Source organism: Pseudopodoces humilis, chromosome 7 (genome assembly GCF_049639895.1).
Source record: "Pseudopodoces humilis isolate 2021_Gansu_Grassland_sample_001 chromosome 7, ASM4963989v1, whole genome shotgun sequence".
In the NCBI taxonomy this organism is placed as follows: Eukaryota; Metazoa; Chordata; class Aves; order Passeriformes; family Paridae; genus Pseudopodoces; species Pseudopodoces humilis.
Window position 1 is genome coordinate 39,978,397 of NC_142206.1, and position 21,139 is coordinate 39,999,535.

Sequence of the window (21,139 nt, forward strand, 5' to 3'; positions counted from 1 at the left end):
GGTGCAGGCAGCCCTCCACCTGCCTGCAAAGCAGAGCTGTTAAACATTGCCTGGGCAGCACAGCACCCAGAGGTATGGTGACAACTCCCTCTTGGAGAGACACACAGCAGCCTCAGTAAATCCTTCAGGATATCTCCAGAAGGCAGTCAGTGGTGTCCCAGTGTCCTACCTGTGGCCATTGCAGAGGACAATAGTCAAATTCTCTTGCTGAAGCATGGGATAAAGGTGACATCCAATGATCCCCCTTCATGGGGAGGGAATGAGGAACAGCACACAGTGTGGTCCTTAATGGAGTCCTATTTCCTTGGGATAGTGCCAGAGGATTTAAGGTACATTGGGCAGCTGGGCATTCAGCAATCCCAGTTCAGTGATCACTAAATGCTATGTCTGACTGACTGGACAAGAATGCTCTGCCTGCACAGCTCTCTGTCCTCTGTGTGGAGCCTGAGGTCATGTTCCTTACTGGGAAAGCCTTCAACAGGTGCTGTATCTCCAAGGACACTGTTCCCTGTCCCCTCCAGTCCCTCCACACAGAGTGGTAGCACAGAGGGGTAGGAGGAGGTCATCACTGCAGGGAAACTCGTCAGCAATGCCCAGGATTACAGGCACGTGAGAGGGCTGCATGCTCACTTGGGTAGCAAGCGTCTCTTAGAGCAGCAATGACAAGGGCTTAGCCACCTCTCCCTGCCAGCATCACCTCTGCCTTTCCTGAATTTGGTTTCTATCAGATAGTCTTTCATTTGGGCACCAAGGTATGTCATCTTCAGTGAGCTTCTCAGTGCCAGTAAAATCTTTGCCAGTCATTTGAGCCTCACCAAAATTGTTGACAGCCAAGGGTCTAGAATTGTCTCCAGCCCATGTGTTGCCTCTGCTTCAAAAGAGACAGAAAGGCAGTAGCTACTGTAGGAGCAATGGGCATGTTGGAAACAACCTGCAGGAAATAGAAAAACAAAGGCCAAATTGCTCTCTCCTCGGGCAGCTCCAAGTGATGTTGACAGAGAAAGCCAAAAGTTCAGAGAAGCAAAGGAGAAACTGTGGTTACCTCCTGGTTGAGCACCTGTAATTTGCTGTAATGTCTTCCTGACTATGACTGAGGGGCTTCTGCCGGAAGCCATGAGAAAATTCTCTGCTTTGGTGGCTACCAACAAAACCAGTCTTTTTGGCCCAGCAATTGAGTGAACAGCTCCAAGAAACACGGGGCTTTAGGGGTGATGCAGTCTAACACGTTGCTCCCATGTTCATGGACTCTTACAGAAAAGTGGAGATGGTCTAAAAAAACCCAAACTAATAATATGTGTGGGTTGCTGTACAGCAGCAGGCACTGCTCTCAATGCTCCATCCCCATCAAGCTGCTGACACAGTAGCAGTGCTTATTAGGGAAAGACACCTCTCCTTTCCTCATTCAGCAAAAACAGCTACAGCTCCAGCAGGACGTCAAAAACCACAAAGTTTTGTTAAAAAGTGATAGCTCAGGTACAGGAGCATCTCAGCATTGATCTGAGGCAGGTGTGCTGAAGCACTAAATTCTTCCTCACATCACCCAAAAGACCAGATGATGCCACAGTTGTCACTCTGAGCTTAACACACTCCTCAGAGTCCCCCCTGCATGGACCTCTGAGCTCCAACAGCTCTACTTTTGCTTCTGTACCCAACCTGCAGGCACCCACCTGGGTACCAAAAAGATCCAAACCACAGCAAAATTACTCAGAAATATAGAACAAATGCCTCAATAATAGCTGGAGTCTGCCAGGAGACATCTCTGAGTGTCATTGTTTTGCTAATACCAGCACTTACAAGCACACCTCCTATGTGTGTACTCTTCTGTGGGTACTACCTGGATATATTGCTCTAAATATATCCTCTTGGGAAAGAGATTTACCCACCACTCCTCTGTCCACCCTGCTGCTACCATGAAGGCTATTCACCAACAGGACAAAAGCAAACAGATGACCTTCACAGCTCTCTTTCCTCATGGGATCATCATTAGCTCACCTCATTCCTGTGTGTTCCAGGGGACTGTGACAAAGTGCTGGAAACAAACTGAGTCCCTTGCAGGGACAGCAGGAGCTGACCCCCCTTGTGTCAGCTACCACAGCCTATGGAGGAGTTTTTATCAGTGGTCTCATGAAGCAGAGACTGTAGCCCAACTGATCAAGGTGTTAGTTGCCTGAGGGATTGGCAGAGCACCCTGCCAGGAACCCGGTTTGACTTACACAGCTGGGACGTGCCGTGGGATGGGCGTCTGAGCCCCTTGCAGGGAGGCATCCCGCCCTATTGTGCTGGTCCTCCTCCGGACGGAGCTTGTGGGGGGCTGGAAGGCAGCAACAGCGCCAGGCGGGTGGTACTCCTGCTCAGGAACAACTTCTTCACACCGGAAGCCCTGGAAGCCTGAGCGACAGGTACAGACCTGGGGGCGGCTGCAGGAGCCCCTGTTCTGGCATGGCGGGTCGCAGACAGCTGAGGAGACACAGAAAGGCAGTTAGTGGACACAGGACTTTAGCCCCATGGTGATGACATCCAGCTGGGGCAGCACAACTGGGACAGTCCCATCTCTTCTCTGCAGGCAGGTGACCTTCACAGTCTTGGTGTTACAACTGCTGTGGGCCCCTAACACAAGGTCACCTCTACTCTCTACTCACTGGTCTCTGCAGAGCTCTTCTCCAGCAATACTCATCTTGGAAAGTTCAGAAACGAGCAGCATGGCCTGCAGAGAGCACATGGCCACCAGCATTGCCCAGAGTGCTCTGGACAAGAATAGGTCCTAATTCACAAAGCAAGGGATTGCATGTCTCCTTTAGTCTGTTTTGGGGTGTGATTTGCACAGTGCCCCAGCCTGTCCCCTTCAGTGCTTTCCAGCTTTCCTTCCACAGCTGATTTTGGAGTCACTGTGCTCAAATTCCTCCACTGCTACAGGGACTTACAGTTCATTAACCTTGTGCCTAAATCAACCTCTGAGCCTGCGTGTTCCTAATTACAGCACATCAGCTTCAGTTTGCGCCCTGGGAGGAAAGTGCTATTAATTATACACAGGACCCTAACACTTCACAAGTCAACAGATGCCAAATTGGGTTTATAACCCGGCAGTGGCAGCCAGGAATCCACAGATTGCTCCAGTAGGACCAGGCTCATTGTTCTGAGCAAAGGTAATTGAAAAGGCACTGGAAAACAGTGTTGTCCTTCAGAGAAAGAAGGTGCCAGCTGGTCAAAGGGTAATGAAACCTTGTTGGACAACACAAGGTAGACATTAACTTCCAGCCACATGGAAACCCTGTGAATGGGTTTCAACCCATGAAACCACTGCTTCTGAAGTCCCCTCTCCCACAACTGCCCCAGGGAAGCTGCAGGGGCATCTCACCACCTTTACACAGGGTGTAAAGCTGCAGGGTTTTCATGAACATGTCCCTTTCTGCCTGTGCTCTCCTCTCCTGTGAGATACACATGCCTGTGAGAAACACTGCTCCTGGCAACAAACATACAGACAGCTCCTTCCTCATGTGCTATCCGTACATCATCCTGCTGTCAACAAGTGACAGAAGTCCTTATGCAGACACTTGAATTCCTTTCACAGCAGTATAACCCACACAACCCTTCCCTCATCCCAAAACTAGCCTGCCATCAGCTTTTCCTAACTAGATCAGGGATATGCTCACTGGAGTGCTTCATGTGACATTTATTACCATGTTAACACTCAGGAAGAGAGAGAGATCTCAAGGAAAAGGAGACCCCAAGTCACGTAGGGCTGTGTAGGTTAAAGCCAGAGGTTTTGATGAAATCTCCCAGTAAAATAAATCAGCCAACACTGCAGTCTCTGGAACAGGGACAAGGTCCTAGTCAGGCAGGAATTAAGCGTCTCTGGGAAGTCTGGCACTCCAGAAGTTGATGTAATTTATAATACAAAACTCAGCTGTGATTTAAATAGGCTGCCAGTCCCTACTGTTATCTCCCAATAAATGCCTGTTTTAACAAAGGCCACCAGCCCAGGAAGCCTGCCATTGAAAACAACCACTTCACATGCTGAAATACTGCAGAGCCCCGATGCTGGGACCTGGAACCACAGCAGTTCTCACAACCTCTCCCACCAACAGAGTCACCTTAGACTGTATCCTTCAGCAGGAAAGTGGTGATAAGTGACCAGGCACTCTAAAAGGCCCCTAAGGCAGTTTACATAGAGAACAGGAAGAAGGGACTGGGATTAGTCTTCTGGTTTCTTCAAGCAGGATGAATGGGGAGCTGCCCTAGCTGAAATATTTCAGCTCTAGGATTAATCCCCTTCCTAGTTGCCTTTACAGACTCGGGAAGAACTTGAAAGAGCTTTAAAATGTGCTAGTTTTCACTCAGTTCAGCTATGCAATATAAGGAGAGCAAATCGGTCAGTGGCAGCACTGCCAGTGACAAGTGTGTGAAATCACTATTCAGGCCCCCCAAACCATAACATTGGATGTAGAAACAAGATCCTTAAAATACATATTTTATATTTTTATTATTTTTTTAATTTTTTTTTTAGTTTAATCTTTCTCTTTGCTTTCTGTTTTCTGACATCAGGGGTTACTTTGAGGTGTTGCTCCCCAGCTGAGGGTACTATAAACAGTTTCTGTTAAGATGACAGGCACTCATTTCTTCTCACTGGAGTCTCATGGAATTACCTGTTCCAGGAGCTGGGGATTAGGGGAAACAAAAACAGTCATCTCAAAACTCTTAATAAAAGAATAATACTTGGAATACTGCTGAAGTATCACTAACAGAAAATCTAGTTTTTTCAACATCTATCAGTGCCCTCACAGATCAAGTCTAGTCTTCAATGCATGAGGTAAGTCCTCCCAGCAAGGTGACACAGCAGGGATGACTGTGGAATGACTGACCACCTAGCCAGGCCTGTCAGAGGGGAATACCATCGAGTTCAGCCTTGCATTGCATTCCAGGCACACCTGCAGGGTTCAGCAATGACATGCAAGGTGACATTGGATTACTGAGTCCCTGAAGCTCTGCTCATGCTCTTTGTCCAGGAGAGTGATGTAGATCTTCACTGTAAGCAGCTCCTGTGCAGTTCCATTTAAAATGCAGAGGAATCTGCCAATCAGGTAGGGCCTCCATAGGAAATCTGAGAAGATACTGAAGAACTTGTACCACAGGGGTTATTTAGTCCACTTTCTCATGGAAAAGTTATGTATGTAAATTCAGTTCTGACTTAGAGCTCTGACTGTGGGAGCACACCCAGAAGGGATGTACAATTTAAGACAAGTGAGATCTGTGCAAAGTGACAGGGAGGTAGATCAACAGCAATGCAGGAATAACAGAGAGAAAACAGAACTTTAGTGAAGAACGGCTAGGGTTCAAAAAAACCCCATAGCCACCGTTCAGAAGAAAGACAAAAGAAGAGGCATGTGAATGTAATTTTGCAGATGTGAAAAAGCCGTAGGGATGCTAATGGGGGCCGTCTGGTCATGCTGCAAGGACACAGCAGGGCCAGAGACTCAGCCTGGAATCCCTGCACCTTTATTCACCATCTTAACTGCAAGACCATCTGTATAAGATTGGAAAGTGCATTAGTTTATTTAGTCCTTCTTGACACACTGATTAAAAATGTTTCTTTTAAATTTTAAAATAGTCATGTCAGGAAGAAAGCTCATGCTGCATTCCCAGCCCTGAGTACTATCTCTGGAAGCAGCAAAGAACCACCATTAATAATGCTGATGAAAGTGGAGGCTGATAAACTAACGTGGGGAGGCTGAGCATGATGAGCTAATAGGCAGCAGCCAAATCACTGGCAAGTGTACACTGCAGCCACTGCAGCTCCTAAGAGGTGGGCAATGCAAGGGGAGCTTCTGGCCAGCTTGTGTATACAGGTTTCTTCTCCACTAAACTAAGAACATAATGGCCATAATGGAGTCTCACTCCAGAGCAAAGTTAAACAGGCAGGAGGTTGAACCCTTCAGGCCTACATTCAGATGTGGTTCACCATCCCTAATGGCCTCTTCTGCGAGAAGACCTCACCCCATACAGCCCCTGCATGCAGCCCCATGTGATGACCTGGCAGTGTGTGGGTAGGAATCAAGGCCGCTGCAAATAGGCAAGGTCTTTATCCTAAACTCCCTTAGCTCATTTCCCCTTTCCCAGGAGATGTTGTTGCTCCAGGGGAAGGTATTTATCTTTTTTATCTTCCCAGTCACAGACTGTCTGAAAATTCCACAAGTCCTTACTGCAACTTTGGTCCTCAAATCTGAAACATACAGAGAGACACTTCCCTAAGGCTGGAGTTAAGTCATATGCAGGGATGTTGAAAGAATAAAGTGCCTACAAAAGCATGGGTGAAGGAAGAAACCACCACCCTTGGAAGGTGAGAGGAAGTAGATTACGGCAACAATTTGACCTATCCTCTCTCCTGTACCCAGGCTCAAATCCTTGAAAACCAAGGATCTGTCCAACACCCAAATGCCAATTCTTCCATGTTTCATCACTCTTAAGAGGTTCTTTCGGGCTGCATTTCTACCCCACTAACTTCCTTGATATGCCACATATGAAAGACCATGGGAACAGACATTAAACAGCATTACAGTGCAGAAACTTAACAGGGATGGGCTGTCCAGCTTGCCTTGGCAGCTTTAAAAACAGCTGAATGTCTCCAGCAGCTTGAACTCCAACAGAAAAGCCCAGGGAGGGAAGTAGCTGGGAATTAAATTATGTTTACACATCACAAGTCTCCACCGAAGTCCTGCCTGAGCTTTACCATCCCTGGTCAGGGGGACACTGTCCTTTTAATGAATCCTTGGGAACAAGGGCTCAGCACCTGAGCAATCACTAGGCAGCCTGCATGGCTGCAAGCCCAGATACACTGCTCCTACCAAAATCCCTAATGAGAGAAAGATGCTGCCATGGCTGGCCCCGATCTGTGTTTACAGACACTGTCTGGCAGCACAGCACGCTCTCTACCGTTTGGCTCCTGTCGGCATGGGGGAGAGGGAGAAGGGAGGTGAGTCAGCCCTTGGCCCCCTGCTCCCAAACAGCGATTGCTAATGCAATTACCCCAGCACGGCCAAAGCGCCGTGAGATCCCGCGGCAAACATCGCTGAGCCTCCTCCCCCTGCTTAACATCTGGGCAGCTGCTGCCACTCAAGTGAAGGCAGATGCTCTTGCCTATTCTGGGCTGGGGGTCTCACCCAGCCTGTGCTCCCTGCCCTCCCAGCTGCACCACAGGCAGCCCCACACCTCCCTGGGACCAGGGGCACGGGGCCAGCAGTCCCTGGGAAGGCCATAGGTGAGCTGTGTGCCCTGGTGTTCAGGCATGTTGTTCAGGGATGTTGTTCAGGGATGTTGTTCAGGGACACGGATCCCAGCAGGGGTTGGTCTGTGGCTGCTATTGAGGATGAAGATGACAGGTCACTTGTCTCTGGCGTGTGCTGCACTGGTGCCTACCCAAACCTCTTCTCTTCCAGTGCTGTGTCAGGGAGCCCACAATGACTGCAGCCCACAGGGCTGTACCAGGGCTGCCTGGATGAGCAGAACACTCAATACTTCCTCTGTGGGTAGGCAGGAGGGTCCTGGCCAGGCAGTTTTGCACTGCAGGAGCACCCTGCACCTCCCTGCCATTTTAGGCACCCCGTGCTCCATCCCCACCCATCCCAACCCTTGTACCAAATCCACTAATTGCTTTCCTTAATAGCACTCAGATAATTTGAAGCCCTGATTCCCCACTCTGCATCAGCAATGCTCACCCACATGAGCACAGCCCCAGTCTGCCAGTTCCCAACTGCTGGGATTTTCACAGATCTGTCCTTGCTCCAAGCAGGACAAGTGACAGCTCAAGGCTCAAAATTCATACATAAATGTGCCACTGCAATGCCCTGCCCCAATAAGATCCTGCCATGGATGGACACTAATAACAATTATGAAGCAAAACCATAATTACTCTGCATACTCAGACTTTGCTGGCAGACAGGAAGAGCTGACCTATAGCCTGGCATTCCCACAGCAAGGCTGTAGCACTGCCTCCACAGACCCCATGACTTATCTCCTGCCCTGGCACAGTACATGGGGAGTATGTGGGGTCACAGCAGTATTCAAGCACTCTTTTGGGGTGCATCCTGAGACTTGCACTGGCTGAGACTGTCATACTCACGTTTGATGCAGCGGTTTGTGCCTGGAGCTGTGGTCCATCCTGGGCAACACTGTCTGCCACAGACATTTGGCCTAAGTAGAGAGACAAAGCAGTATGGTTAGGAGAGGGGGAAGCTGAGGTCTTGCTGCAGCCATCACCTCTGAGTCACCCACAAAATTATTTCCTGAAGCATCTGATATTTCCTTCCAGATGGACCAGCAGCTGAGATCAAAACCAATGGGACAAGGGCTGAGTTGTTTAAGTGCTTGGAAAAGAAACCCCCAAGGATTGTGAATGCTGCAGTGTGAGCGATCCCTGAGAGAGGAGCTCCCTTTTGAACTGGCATTATGCTGGATTCCTGGCACAGCACTCAGAGGAACCATTTTCCTCCTGAGAGCAATTGGAGGCCAGCAGCCAAAGATCATTAAAGATCTCATGGTTCTTCATGGTATTGGGGTGCAAATTTGGCCTGATTTCAACTTTGGTCATAGTATCTTGCCTCTGCAAATGTCCTGAGCTGCTTCAGCCGAAGACAACTCTTCACTCTCCACCTAGCTTCTGCTGCCTGTTGCTGTTCATTGCTCAGCCCTGCCTTGGGAGGGATGGCACGTCAGAAACCACACTCTGGGACACTCCCCATCTTACCCTCCCTTTGCAAGCACCCCACTCCCACATTTGTGATCTGTCTCTAGTGCAGTGACCCAGGGGGCTGAGGTCTCTCTGGTGCTATGAAATTTTTGTCTACCTGATGTGCACAGAGCTACACCAATTCCAGGATGCTGAAATCATTTCCATGAGTGTTGAATCTAGGATTTAGCTGCAGCTACTTTTTGCCTGCCCTTACATAAATGACATCCTCCCCACCTCTCCTTTGTTATGTGTTTTCAGGTAGGGATGACTGTCAACATACAGCTATCATAGACAGTGCTGCGCCTCTAAGAGGTGCTCTGCAATGCCCAAGCAGGCAGCTAATGCTGCTCACTCTGGTCACGTCATATTCAAGTGTCTATAATGAGAAGGAATAACAAGTTCCAAGGTGCTCTCCAAAAGTATTACCCATCATGGAGGGAAGATTTTAGAAACACGTAACTTTTGCATGTCAAGGTAGATGAGAAAGAACAGCTGTCAAAAGACAGAAAGTTAGATATAGCCTGAAAGCTCTGGAAATACTCTGGAAACTAAGTGGGGAGTATGGTTTATTTCTAATGCTGGACAAGACAGTCAGAGCTGCTGACACAATTTACAGGAACCACAGAAACATGCACATTTGTCTTCTGGGTAGACTTTAACATGAACACAGCAGGGTCAGAGGAAGATCTTCCTCTGAACTGGCATCCTCCTGACTCCTGCATCCACAGGGCATGAGATGAGACTCGAGAAATGCCAGGGCTCAGGCTGTGGGGCTCATGTTTTAGGAGAGCCAAGTGGGTGAGTGGGTGGCAGGTATGCCAAGGACTGTTCTGGTGTTCACAAATGAAGCTGCCTGTAGAGGTACAACCATTGCACTGGAACAGGTCTTTTTGTAATTTAGGACCAGAGAGGGACTCTACTCCAAGCAGCAACCTAAGCATCTTCGCTTAGACTGTCACAACTCCCATTCTTCCTCTGGCACTGGTGAAACCTCCTAAGTCATATTCAGTCTGTTCATTGAGAAAAGCCCTTGCCCTTCCACAGCTCAACTTATCCAAAACATCATGTTTCTTGTAGGCAAAATAGATAACTTCTCCAGAAAAGCTGTTTTGCCTTGAATCATACTGTTAGTTCTTCATGGGGTTAAAGTTTAAATTTTATCTATGTCTCTCACAGACACTCTGGAGGGAGCATGTTGCTAGCTGCTCTCCATGCCATCACCAAGCCAGAGGTCATAGCAAGAAAGATACGAGGCTAAAATAGACAGAGGCCCAAGCCTGAGCAGACAAGACCACTCCTGAAGTCATGAAAGCCCTGTCGAGTTGGGCACAAATCTCTCACTAACAGAGCTGCTCTGTGTCACTGCCAACCCCAGAGATGAGTTGCCAGCCCCAGGTGAAGGGGTTGGTGTTGATGCAATGCTCCTGCAGGGAGGACAGCCCAGCATGCGCAGAGGGGGCAGTATGTGGATGGGAATGTTCCTTCCGACCATAAAGTCCTGGATGAGACAATGGGAAGAGGTGGAAGCAGGGAGGACTTCCAAGACTGGAAATGAGCAATTGGAAGGAACAACATGTGGGTAGTGCTGGAGGGTAGAGAAGAACCGTGGCTATTTCCTGATGAAAGCCCAGCGAGCAGGACCTCACAGAGCATGAGGCACAGGTAAGCAAGAGTATCAGCTGCAGGAAAATAGCTACGGGAGCTTTGCTGCATGGGACCCATTCCTGAGTATGTCTGGTTCTTCTTGAAGTATTTTGTTGTCATTTGCCTGGTTTGAACGCCATGTGGTTTGTACTGCCTTGCAAAGAATTCAGAATGAATCACATGAAGTTTAAGGAGCATGGCATGTTTACAACATTGTGGGATGGTGCTTGAGGGAGAGTGGTGGCCTCCACATCCATTTGCCCCGCTGCACATGACACCACAAACACTTAAGGCAAAGATGTGGCTCAAGCACGAGCCCCCTTGTAGGGCATGTCCAGCCCTGGGCCTCTCCATCCAGTGCTGCTTCTGGAGAACAAACAAGTGGCAGGGATCCTCCAGGTCTGGTGTCACCACAACAGGAGAGGCTCCTGAGGAGCAGACACTGAGCAGCCTCTGATCACCCCTCATCACACAGGGAACAAGGACTTCCAAGGCATCAGGCAGAACCGCCCGGCAAGAGGTGCTGTGACACACCAAGCCCCTGGCAGACCTAACAATGATGTAAGCTAGAGCCACAACCATAACTTCGAAGCATTCAGCAGCTGCCTGAGCATAGCATCCAGGTTTTCTCCTGCTTACCCACTCCTTGGAACAGAAAGCACAGCAGCAAGGAAATGGGAGCATGACTCACACCCTCATCCAGGGCAGCTTGGGCTACAGAGGGACCAAGGATGAATGGGCATGTGGAGAGGTCAGCAGCTCTCCCAGCTGGAAGGAAACTCAACAGTTAAAGCAGAAGGGAAGACATGCCCTCACATGGGTCTTGCAAGCTGCAGTTCCACTGAACCTCATACTCGGTCATGTTCCATGGGATGCCCTAATCCCAGCCCTAACACTGATGCCAAAACAAGCCTTCAGCAAACGATCAGTCTTTCCTATCTCTGTCTCCTTATCAGGGGAAAAGGTTAATTAATGAATTTGCCTTCCTAAGGGTCACCTAGCATATATCCTGTGAAATGAAACATTGCTGAGAACATTCAAAGGCACTGACACTTGATTGCTTGTAACACTGTGCTGCTACAGGGCTCATACAGGCCAGTTAGCACCTTCCAAAATAGTCCCCAGCCCAGCTCAGACCAAAGCAGAGAGAGATCATTTCCAGTAGCCAGTTCCCCATTTCTTGAAGAGAAAGGCATTGAATAGCTCAGACAACTAATTATCCAGAAAACCCTAAGGCACAGCTCAATGTATTTCTGGGAAAATGCAGTGTGAGGCACTGGATCCACATCTCAGCCTCTGCCTCAATTGCCAGGTACACCCTGAGGTCTCCAAAGAGGACAGACAGCAGCAAGCAACTGCAAACCAAGCTTTTTGTTCATTCTGTGGCTAGCATGCACCATCCGTGCCCAGGTATAATTCTTGGCACATTGAGCTTGGTGTACAGGAGCTCCCAGGCACTATTCACCAACCTGCTCCTTTTCTGGGATAGACAGCTCCTTGAGACTCCCCACAGAGCTGAAAACAGTGCCATGAAGCCTCCCTGCACCCAGAAGAACCATTCACAGCCCTGACTGGATGCACTTTGACTTGAGCAAAAGAGCTGCCCCAAGCCACTCCTTCATCCCTTTATTTGCTGCTGCAGCCAGAAGCCACCATCAGGATCGGACTCAGGCTGTGCAGAGGTACCCAGGATGAGAACAGCCTGCAAGACCTTGCAGTGTTATCTTAAACAAGAGCTAAGCAACCCTAACAGGCACCAGGGGGAGGGAAAACAAGAAAACAGTAGTAAGATCATGGCTTTTACAGCGATGATCATATACTGTTTCTGAAGCATGCAGTAGAACTCTTTTTTTTCACCACTTATTTTAATAGCAATCTATGCATCATCTTTCAGCTTCACACAGAAGAACTCTGTGCTGCCAGATATGCTGACTCCATTCAGACCATGTACAGCATCCTCACAGGAGGCCAGAGGGACCATTAGATCATCAGGTCTGCCTTTCTACTGCAGGAAAGTGAACTTCATCCAAATGCATATGAAATATTTGCAGTCAGACCCGGTGAAGAACATTAGCAAAAGGCTGTTGGCATAGATGAGTCACTGAAAATCCTCTGCCAAGTCCACATCAGCATTAACTGCCTCCACTCCTGAGCAATCCTATAAACACATTGCAGCAAGAAACTATATGCCACAAAGCCTGGGTACAGCAGGATTATACAGCCACAGATGGTGTCTACAACAGCAGTTAAAGGTGAAATGGGGTTCAGAATGCCCAAAAAGAAAATGGGAGGGAGAAAGAATGAGTCTGGGACTCTCTGCCTGCTACCTGCAAAGCCTCACATGCTCCTTGAAACTGTCCAGGCAGGTACCACAAGCAGAGGCTTCCTCAGATTACTCTCCCATTACCCACCTTCCTCATCACTGTGACCCACCCTCCCAGACACATGATGAGGAACAAGGGGGGACACATCCCAAGGGGCACAGATGTAGAGGGAGATGTCCACAGTGTCCTCCCAGTAGGACTGGCCAGCCCAAGTTAGGGATGCATCCAGCACACAAGTACAGTCATAGCTGGCATGTGTCAGGGCTACCCTACCCCTCAACACTCAAGAGGAAAATCATTCTAGTCAGGGGAGCTGGAGAACCAGGGATGTTAAGCTGAGCAGAGCAAAGCAGTGATGTTCTCAGGGCTGGATTATTTTCTTCACCCAGTGTCAGGAGTCAGTAATTTTCTACGATGTTTGCTGGGATATCAAAAGTCACCTCACAGTGAGTTTTCTGGGGGAAGTACTGAAACCCAGCACCTACAAGTCTCAAAGTTGGATGCATTCATGAAATTGTTTGTAAAAGTCACACCTGCAAAAAGGTCAGACATGAGCAGGATGGAAGACATATCCAAGGAGTCCCCAGGAACAAAACTCAATCTTGAGTATGCAGCTATCAGTCAAGGTGAGAAAATCATTATCTAGAAAAACATAGAGTGCAAATAAATGGTTTTTTTCAACCACAGAACTCTGCAGGGCCCCTGATGGTACCAGCAGAGAGCTCTGACAGGGGCATCTGGAGAGGCAACACATGCAAGAGTTGAGATTTTTAGCCAAAATAATTGTATAAATAAATAGTACTGGGGTTTAGTGTGCCTGCAAAGTTACCAGAGTAAGGCAAAATGAAGGTTGTCATACCAGAGAGTAGCAGAAGTTCAGAATAGCAGAACAGAAAATATCCCACCTGGCAGAAAATTGAAACATTACAAACTGAAGTTTTTTAGGGGCCCTGAGTTTCCTGGATGAAAATGTGTCTGGTGCAGCAAGGGGCATAAGAAGATGGATGAGGTGGAAGGACAGAGTCTCACAGAATGGCTGGAGGCAGCAGCAGCTAGCTTTCCATGAGGAGCAACACCATGGACAACTATTTCAGCTAGGCTTTCTCTTAAGCTCCAAAGACAGTACGTTATCAAGAAGCTTCAAAAGTGATGCTTTGGACTCCAGAACAGACGGAAAACCACTACAGGTACTTTTCAGAACTGAAGTTCTTGGAGACTGGAGAAAGCTCTGTATCCCCAGCCTTGATCTTCCAGTACAGAGCAGAGGCAGAAAGTGCAGCAGAGCCGCATGAGAAACACAGCACTAGGACACAGCTGTTCCTTCCTTTAAGCTTGGAGGCAATGGCACTCTCAGATACAGATGATAACAGGTAAACTGTGTGTAAGTGCTGGACCAGCCATCCCTGTCTACACCCTGGATTCGGGGATGAAAGCTACTTGAAAAAGAGTTCAGTGCTCTTTTGGACACAATGTGAACTTTGGGGCTGCCCGCACGCTCCTGACAGCAGCACAGGCCAGCTGTTGTCACCAGAGGCAGCTGCAGTCTGAAAACAAACATGCTATGTATCAGATGACTCAAATTCAACCAAACTGCTACATGATCCCAAAGCAACACTAACAGCATTCCAACTGCAGAAAGGGTAAAATCTTTGTGAGCCCAAAAAAGTCCAGATCTGACTGAGCAGGACTGGATCTTCCCAAGACTCCCTCTCTGCCAAGATAATGAGCTGGGTGAGCTCAGAACCCATATGCCTAGCTGTTAGTGATACTTTATGTGTCAAACAGAACAGAAGTAGAGTTAACTTGGTGCTTCTGTGGATCTGTTGAAGGGAAGTACACAGAGTGGCACAAAAAACATTTCTGTCTCAAGACTTTGCAAGGAGATGAATATGGGAGAGAGAAAACTCAAGGACAGACTTTTTGTGTTCTAGTGAAGCTCCCCACCAGATGTTAGCAGAAGACATTTCTGCCCATGTCAGAGGGCTGTAAACCCAGAGCCTGCACCCGGAATCCCCCTAGCAAGGCTCACATGAGAGTGGACACACACAGTGCCACATGGGCTGGTCAAACTCCCCCGCGATGGTTTTGATAGCCCTGCCCAAGTAGCAAAAGAGCTAATCTCAAAGGGCATCAGCTAGGGGGATCCCTCGGGGAGTCCACGAGGGAACTGCAGAGGAAGGGGTCCTGGGCTGAAGAGTGTTATCAGCCCTGCGCCAGACGTCCCGCTCGCAGGCTCCCCTCACAACCGAGCAGCTGGCCTCGCCATATGATATCCCCTCCACCTCTACAGGGCTGTAGCCAGAGACTGGAGCTGGAAGCAGCCCTGCCAGGCAAGTCATAGGGAGCGTCCTTCGGCTGAGCCAACTCAAGCCATGGGAAGCTGCGGCGTGGAGTGCTTACAAGGGGCCCATTATGGGAGGAAGGAGCCAAGAGGCCAGATACCTGCAGCAAGAGCGGCAGCAGACAGACGCCGTCCCGCAGAGCCAAGCGAGCCCCTCCAGCTTCACCACCTAAATCATAGCACGTCCCCCTCGGGAGTCCCGCACCCTGCATGCCTCCCAGGGCAGCTCCAGAGGGCAGCTGGGACACAGTGCCCGCTGCAGGGCAGATGTCTGCCAGCCGAGGCCCCGATCTGCCAGAAGGGCACTGCATCCGAGCACGCCCGAACCACGCAGCCCCACGGCTGGCAGACGGACACGGCCCCACGCACTCTCGGGTTCCAGACCACGCCTGCGTGCGCACCGACACACGCGCACCCCGGCGCGCCTGGGAGCGGCCGCAGGTGCGGGACAGAGGCGCCGCACGACAGCGAGCACCGAGCGGGTTCCCACGCCGCTCACGGGGGAGCACTGTCCCGCATCCCGCGGGGGACGCGGCAGCGCGGGGAAAAGGGGATGCAGCACGGGGCTCGGGATGGGACCCGGCCCCTCCGTCCGGGGTTCCTCAGCGCCGGGATCACCGGGGTCCACGCTACGCATCCCCGGCAGGACCCGCCCGACCGCAGCACTTACCCCGCCATCCTCCCTCTGCCGCTTGGCTCCTTCGCCCGGGGCACCACTCGTGCTTTCAGCCCGCTGCCCTGCCGCTGGCGGGAGGAGTCCTGCCTGTTCCTCTGTCCCGCGCCGGGACCGAGCCCGGCATCGCCCGCTTGGCCCCGGGGCGTGGGCAGCCCGCGGTCGGGACGCTGCCTCCGGCCGTCGGCACCGCTCGGGCTCCCCGCGGCGGCCGCGGAGCCGCGATCCACGTGGAGGGCTGCGGGGAGGGGCCGTGACGGCGGAGGGAACCGGGACGCCGGAGACGGGCCGTTCGCCGTGCCCACCGACCCCTGGGCAGCCCCCCGGCTCCGTAGCCGCGCCGCAGCCCCGGCCCCCGGCTCCAGCCTAGCCGCCGAGTCCGGCCGACAGCGGGAGAAGCCCAGGAGAACGGCGAAGGTGAGCGGGAGGAGGCTGGCGGCAGCGCCCCGCATGGTGTCAGCCGGTGGCGAGGGGAGACGGGCGGTGCGGAGCGCTCAGCGCCCGGCTGGCAACCCCCGCGGGACAGCGGGGACCGCCGGCTCTCCGCCCCCCGCTCACCGCCCCATCCCGTTCCGGGACTCCGACGGGACCTGCCGCCCAACGGGGCCGGGGGCGCAGAGAGCAGCTCTGAGGCAGGGGAGAGGGCTGCCGGGCGGCCCCCGCAGGAGGAGGAAGAGGAGAAGGGCGGCCGGCCCCGCTCTCCGGGCTGCCAGCGAGATCCCGCGCTCCGCAGGCAGCTCCAAGCACCTTCGCGCCTGCCTCTGGCACTAGCAGCGCCTGGAGGGGATGGAGGGTTTTATTTTTGGAAACCTCCCCCTTTGTGTCTTTTTGATGCTGACATCCCCCCTCTCCAGAGGACACGGCTCGGCCCCCCTTCTTAGGAGAGGAGACATTCCAGCAACACCCACTTTGGCAAAGGGAAACAAACTACAACAGAGGAGCCTTAACCCCTGCCTGGCCAGGGAGACCCGGCCGCCGCCGGTCCGGCAGCCGGAGTGCAGCCCCCGCAGCCCGCCCCGACGCCCGGCCCACAGCCACCCGCCGGGCGCCGACGCAGCTGGGAACGCTCAGGAAAGCGACCCCGGCTTTGGGAGCACGGAGCAGAAGACACGGATGCCAGAAGAATACACCGCTGCCCCTCAGCATCTGGGGACTTCTGGAGCAGCATCAGCACCGCTAGCCCTCTCGCTGCTCTGGATTGCATCTACCAGGAGAAAGGCACGGCAATGAGAAGAGTCTTGTTGGCTATCCCACACTGGCTCCATAGCTCTTATATCTTCTCAACTCCATTCAGGGCTTTATAATCTTCCTTGTATAAGTTCAGACTAGAAAAGGACCCACCTCTAAACTCCGAGTCCTTTCAGGAGACATGTTCCAGGAGCTTAGAGTAGATGTCCATTCTTCTCCCCATCTGCATCTGCCTGAGTACCAAGAGGTCGAGGGAGGACTTAAAATGACTGCTTTGTTTTATATGCGCTGAGAAAGACTGAGAGAAGAGTAGGAGGAGGGAGAACAGGGGCACAAATCCTCTTTCAGCCACACACATCAGCTTGACCTTGTGCTCTGCCACATCTCTACAGATCTCTGCTGCTCTTGGCCATCTTGGGCAAAGAGCAAATCCTCCCACTGGAGTGCAGACACTGTCCTTTATTTGGGGTGGGCTCATTCCAACACAGAAGCATTGGTTACCTTAGTGGGTGACTAAAGGCCTCCTGCTGCATCTCTACATGCAAAGAGACAGATTAGGGCACTGCAAATGCTCACAGGAAGGAGATACTCACTGAGATTCTGTCCCTGCAGTGGTCCTGTGGTGACCTCAAGTGCAGCAGCTGGATGTCTGCAGGAGAGCACAAGGAACTTTGCGTGTGCACAGAGTGATCCTTTGGATACACCTTTGCATCTTTCAGCAGCTCAAAGGGTAGGGCCTCCTTCAGCCAGCTGCTGCAGCTCAGCCACTGGGTTTAAAAGGCAAATTTTCATATCAATCCATGACTTTATCTGATTTCTTTTGTCCCTTTTGAAGTGTGGGGTGACTGCAACGTAGGACTACTGTCTCCTCTTCCGTGCCCACTGCACCCCCAGCATGTTACAGCCCCATTCAACTGATGCTCCTCTCCCTTCAGCCTCTCCTACTGCAGGTGCTGCCTTTCCTGGTCCTCACCAAGCTGTCTGCTTTCCAACAGCTTTGTGGCAGAGGGGCCTGTCCAGCTCCCCCAGTTCTATCTCTCCAGTCTCCAGCAGATGTGCTCCTAAAGCCTCTCCTACTTGAAACCAGTGGCTCTATCTCCCTTCTTCTCATTGCCCCTCGACTTTCAGGCTCTCTCAGACCACAACCACCCCCTTTTGGGATGGGAGCACTGCTGCCTACCCTCTAGTGTGCAGAGGAGCTGGGAAAGGAGCAAAAGCACAGTGAATGAATCCTCCTGAAAGCATGCTGGGTCTGGAGTGCAGCAGAACCTCAGCACATCACTTCTGGCTGGGAATGGCAAGTGAGGGAGATGGGAGGTAACTTCACAGGTGAGCAAGTGTCACCAGAATAATGGGCAGAGTGGGTTCAGGCTTCACCTTGGTGCTGGCAGCTGGCTTACAGAGCAGCAGAAATGCCAGAGGGTGCTTTGGCACTTCGTGGGATGCAATCAGCTTGCCTCTCTGTCCTGTCTAGGGCAGAGACAGTCAACAAGGCAGGAGTTTGCATGGCAGTGGATGTCATAAGCAATGCCCAGTAACAGTCATGGCTTGTTTCTTTGTTCTGAGGAAGAAGAATGTCCTTTCCATCCTCACCTAATTACTTTCTTATGCAGCAGTGGAAAGAATGCTTGTGCCTAAACCTGACACGAGAAAATTATCAATGCCATAAACAAAGCCATAAACAAAGCAGCCAAGAGCCAGGGTAGTGTTCAAAGCCAGAGCATAAGACCCCAGAGCAGGGGGCACAAGTGGATTCCTCCTTCCCAGAGGTGCTGGATCACCCCAGAGAAGAAGACGACTTCAGCATTCCCAGGGGACAACATGTGCACAGGAGCCTGCACTTGGGGCACCAAGGGTAGTGGGGCTGCAGGAGCTTGTGCCTCCCTAATGGGGCTGAGTAAGGAGATGTGCAAACCCAACAGAGTCATCAACACCCCCCTGGCACCTCTTGCAGCTGCCCCTGGCTGCGGTGGAGCCTGGCCCAGGGAGCTGGCATCCCTTCTCAAATGAGCTTAGCTCTGTGTTTACAGTAACCCCCTGGAGCTGGACACTGAGCTCTTTGCAGCCTCACACATGCAAACACTCCTTAGCTTTTTCAGGGATATGCTGATGCCATTTGATCCCACAGAAGTGCTGCAGCAGAGCAGGGGCCAGCTGAGGGCAGTGGCCCCCAGTCCCCCAAGGGCTGTCTGGCACAAGGAGCTGAGGGCACAGAGGTTATGTGTAGGTGCTCTGTGGCTCATATTTGGCCATTCCTAAAAACAAACCCATTGGAAAAAGGGACGGATGTGGGGAGTCCTAATGCAGGTTGGGCTTCAGCATGTGGCACAGTGGGGGCTCAGCAGTCAAACATGAAATACCTCATTGCTCAGGAACTCTCACAGGCAGAGTGTGGATGGTTGGGCTGCTTGCTTCTGAGGTCAAGCCCGCACTTGGGAAGAGAAAGCAGCAGCAGCAGAGTGAAGATCAGGCAATAAGCTGGCAAGCAGGGTTTGACAGCCCAGCCCCAGCAGCAGGGAGCACAGGGCTCCTCTGGAGACATGACCTTCAGGCAGGCAGCTCAAAGTGCTTTTTACTGTCTTCACTTCCTTTAATTCACCATGTGGCTTTCTAGGCCACAGAAATGGCACCAGAGGAGAGTCTGGGTTGTAGCACCTCTACAAGTCCATGCATTCTAGGGCCAGGGCACTGAGCTGAAAGAGGCAGACCTGGCAGCCAGTTCAGAAAGCAAGGGGCTCATCAGATCCTGCAGAGAAGAAGAGCAAGTGTGGCCTGCATTGATGACACTTCTCACCTGGCCTGTCCATGGCAGAGAGGGTGGGGTGCTTGGGCAGCTGAGGATCAAAGGCACAGGGCCAGAGGCAGAGGGGCCAAGCAGGCTGTGACCTGGAGGGACGAGCATAAGTCACATCATCTTGAGCCCTCTCAAAGGATAGGGAGAAGGGACTCTTCAAGACTGCTGATGGGGACCCCTCTGTGCTAGGCCCCCTCACACCTGCATTACCCCACCCATTGGGTCCACACCAGCTCTGCACAATTCTCTTGGGGCAGTAACACCTGCGAGCCATGCTTCCAGGGCCAGTTGGCCCCCAGATGTGGCTCCTGGCACTGTATCCCTTCGATTAATTAGCCCCTTTTCTTCCTCTTCAGAAGGGTTCACAACCCACATGTGCTTCTTCCTCTGCTGTGAGCATACCCGTAACGCACTGCAGATGGGACACATTCCATGGATTCAGAAGCTGCCTGCAGCTCCCGCAGAGGAAGAAGGAGTGATCCCCTTGCTCAGGGCTCAAGGGCAGGGGAAGGTTGGCCAGCCTCACTGGCTTAAAAATTGGGGTGTGGAGCCAGCCTTGTAGAGGTACAACTCGCAGCTTTTCTGAAAGGATCCATCTCACACCAGGAGGGAGAGCAGGGCAGCTGTGGGGAGCTGGATAGAGAAACAATTTATATTACAAGATAATACATACACTACAATATAATACAAGAGTACAGAGAGATCTCTGGAGAGGATCTCTGTGACCATGGGCATCAGAGAGGCAGGAAAAGCAGCTTCTGAATTTGCAAACACAGACAGAAAATCCTCCATGGACAGCACTCCCAACCCATTGCCTTTGCTGTGAGACACACACAGCTCAGCACATTCATATTTATGGCACCCAGGGACGTAGACATTCCCACCCAACAGACAAGGCACTACAGCCAGACACACAGCCTAGCCTGGCCCTTCAGCTACCCCACACACTCTCGGTGCATCCCTCAGAGCCTTGGGGACATCTTGGCTTCTCCCTGGGAGGAGTCCACCAGCAGGCAGCTAAGAGCTGTGTAAGCAGTGGTTTGTTGTCAGAAAACAGAAGAGAAATTGTCCAGTTCTTTAGTCTAAAGCCAAGGTTTGCTGGTTTTATCATTCCTTCTGATTCCATTTAACCAGGGCAATCTCTGAGATGGAGGCACAGACCAGGCAACTTGGTGTCCTACAACTGGATTTCTTGGTTGTGCTGTTGGCTAAGCATATGTCCATGCACTCCCAAGGGCTGAGAGCACATGCTGAGAAAGAGGTTACAGGAGAAGACAAAGACTTGCCACTAGGAGAAAAGACCTGGAGAGCAGGATCAGATGGCAGAACCCAAGGGATGGGAGTGCAGAGTGAGGCACAGAGGAGATTACTGTGGGCTACTGCTGTAGAAAGGCCCTGGCTGGGCTGGCTGCAGAGCACAGCTGGTTCCTTATTTATCCATTACACTATTGAG

General features: G+C 51.4%; 1 protein-coding gene across 1 annotated transcript in view; it reads right to left on the reverse strand.

The window, feature by feature from the left end:
- LTBP2 (latent transforming growth factor beta binding protein 2) overlaps positions 1 to 16,468 on the reverse strand; it is a 71,863-nt gene extending 55,395 nt beyond the window's left edge. Inside the window, exons 1-3 of the mRNA XM_014250008.2 lie at positions 15,702 to 16,468; positions 8,114 to 8,184; positions 2,214 to 2,457 (exon numbers count right to left, since the gene is read on the reverse strand). Of these exons, the coding sequence (XP_014105483.2) occupies positions 2,214 to 2,457; positions 8,114 to 8,184; positions 15,702 to 16,156 (770 nt within the window). The 5' untranslated portion in view covers positions 16,157 to 16,468. The remainder of the gene's footprint in view (positions 1 to 2,213; positions 2,458 to 8,113; positions 8,185 to 15,701) is intronic.
- Between the last annotated feature and the right edge of the window lie 4,671 nt (positions 16,469 to 21,139).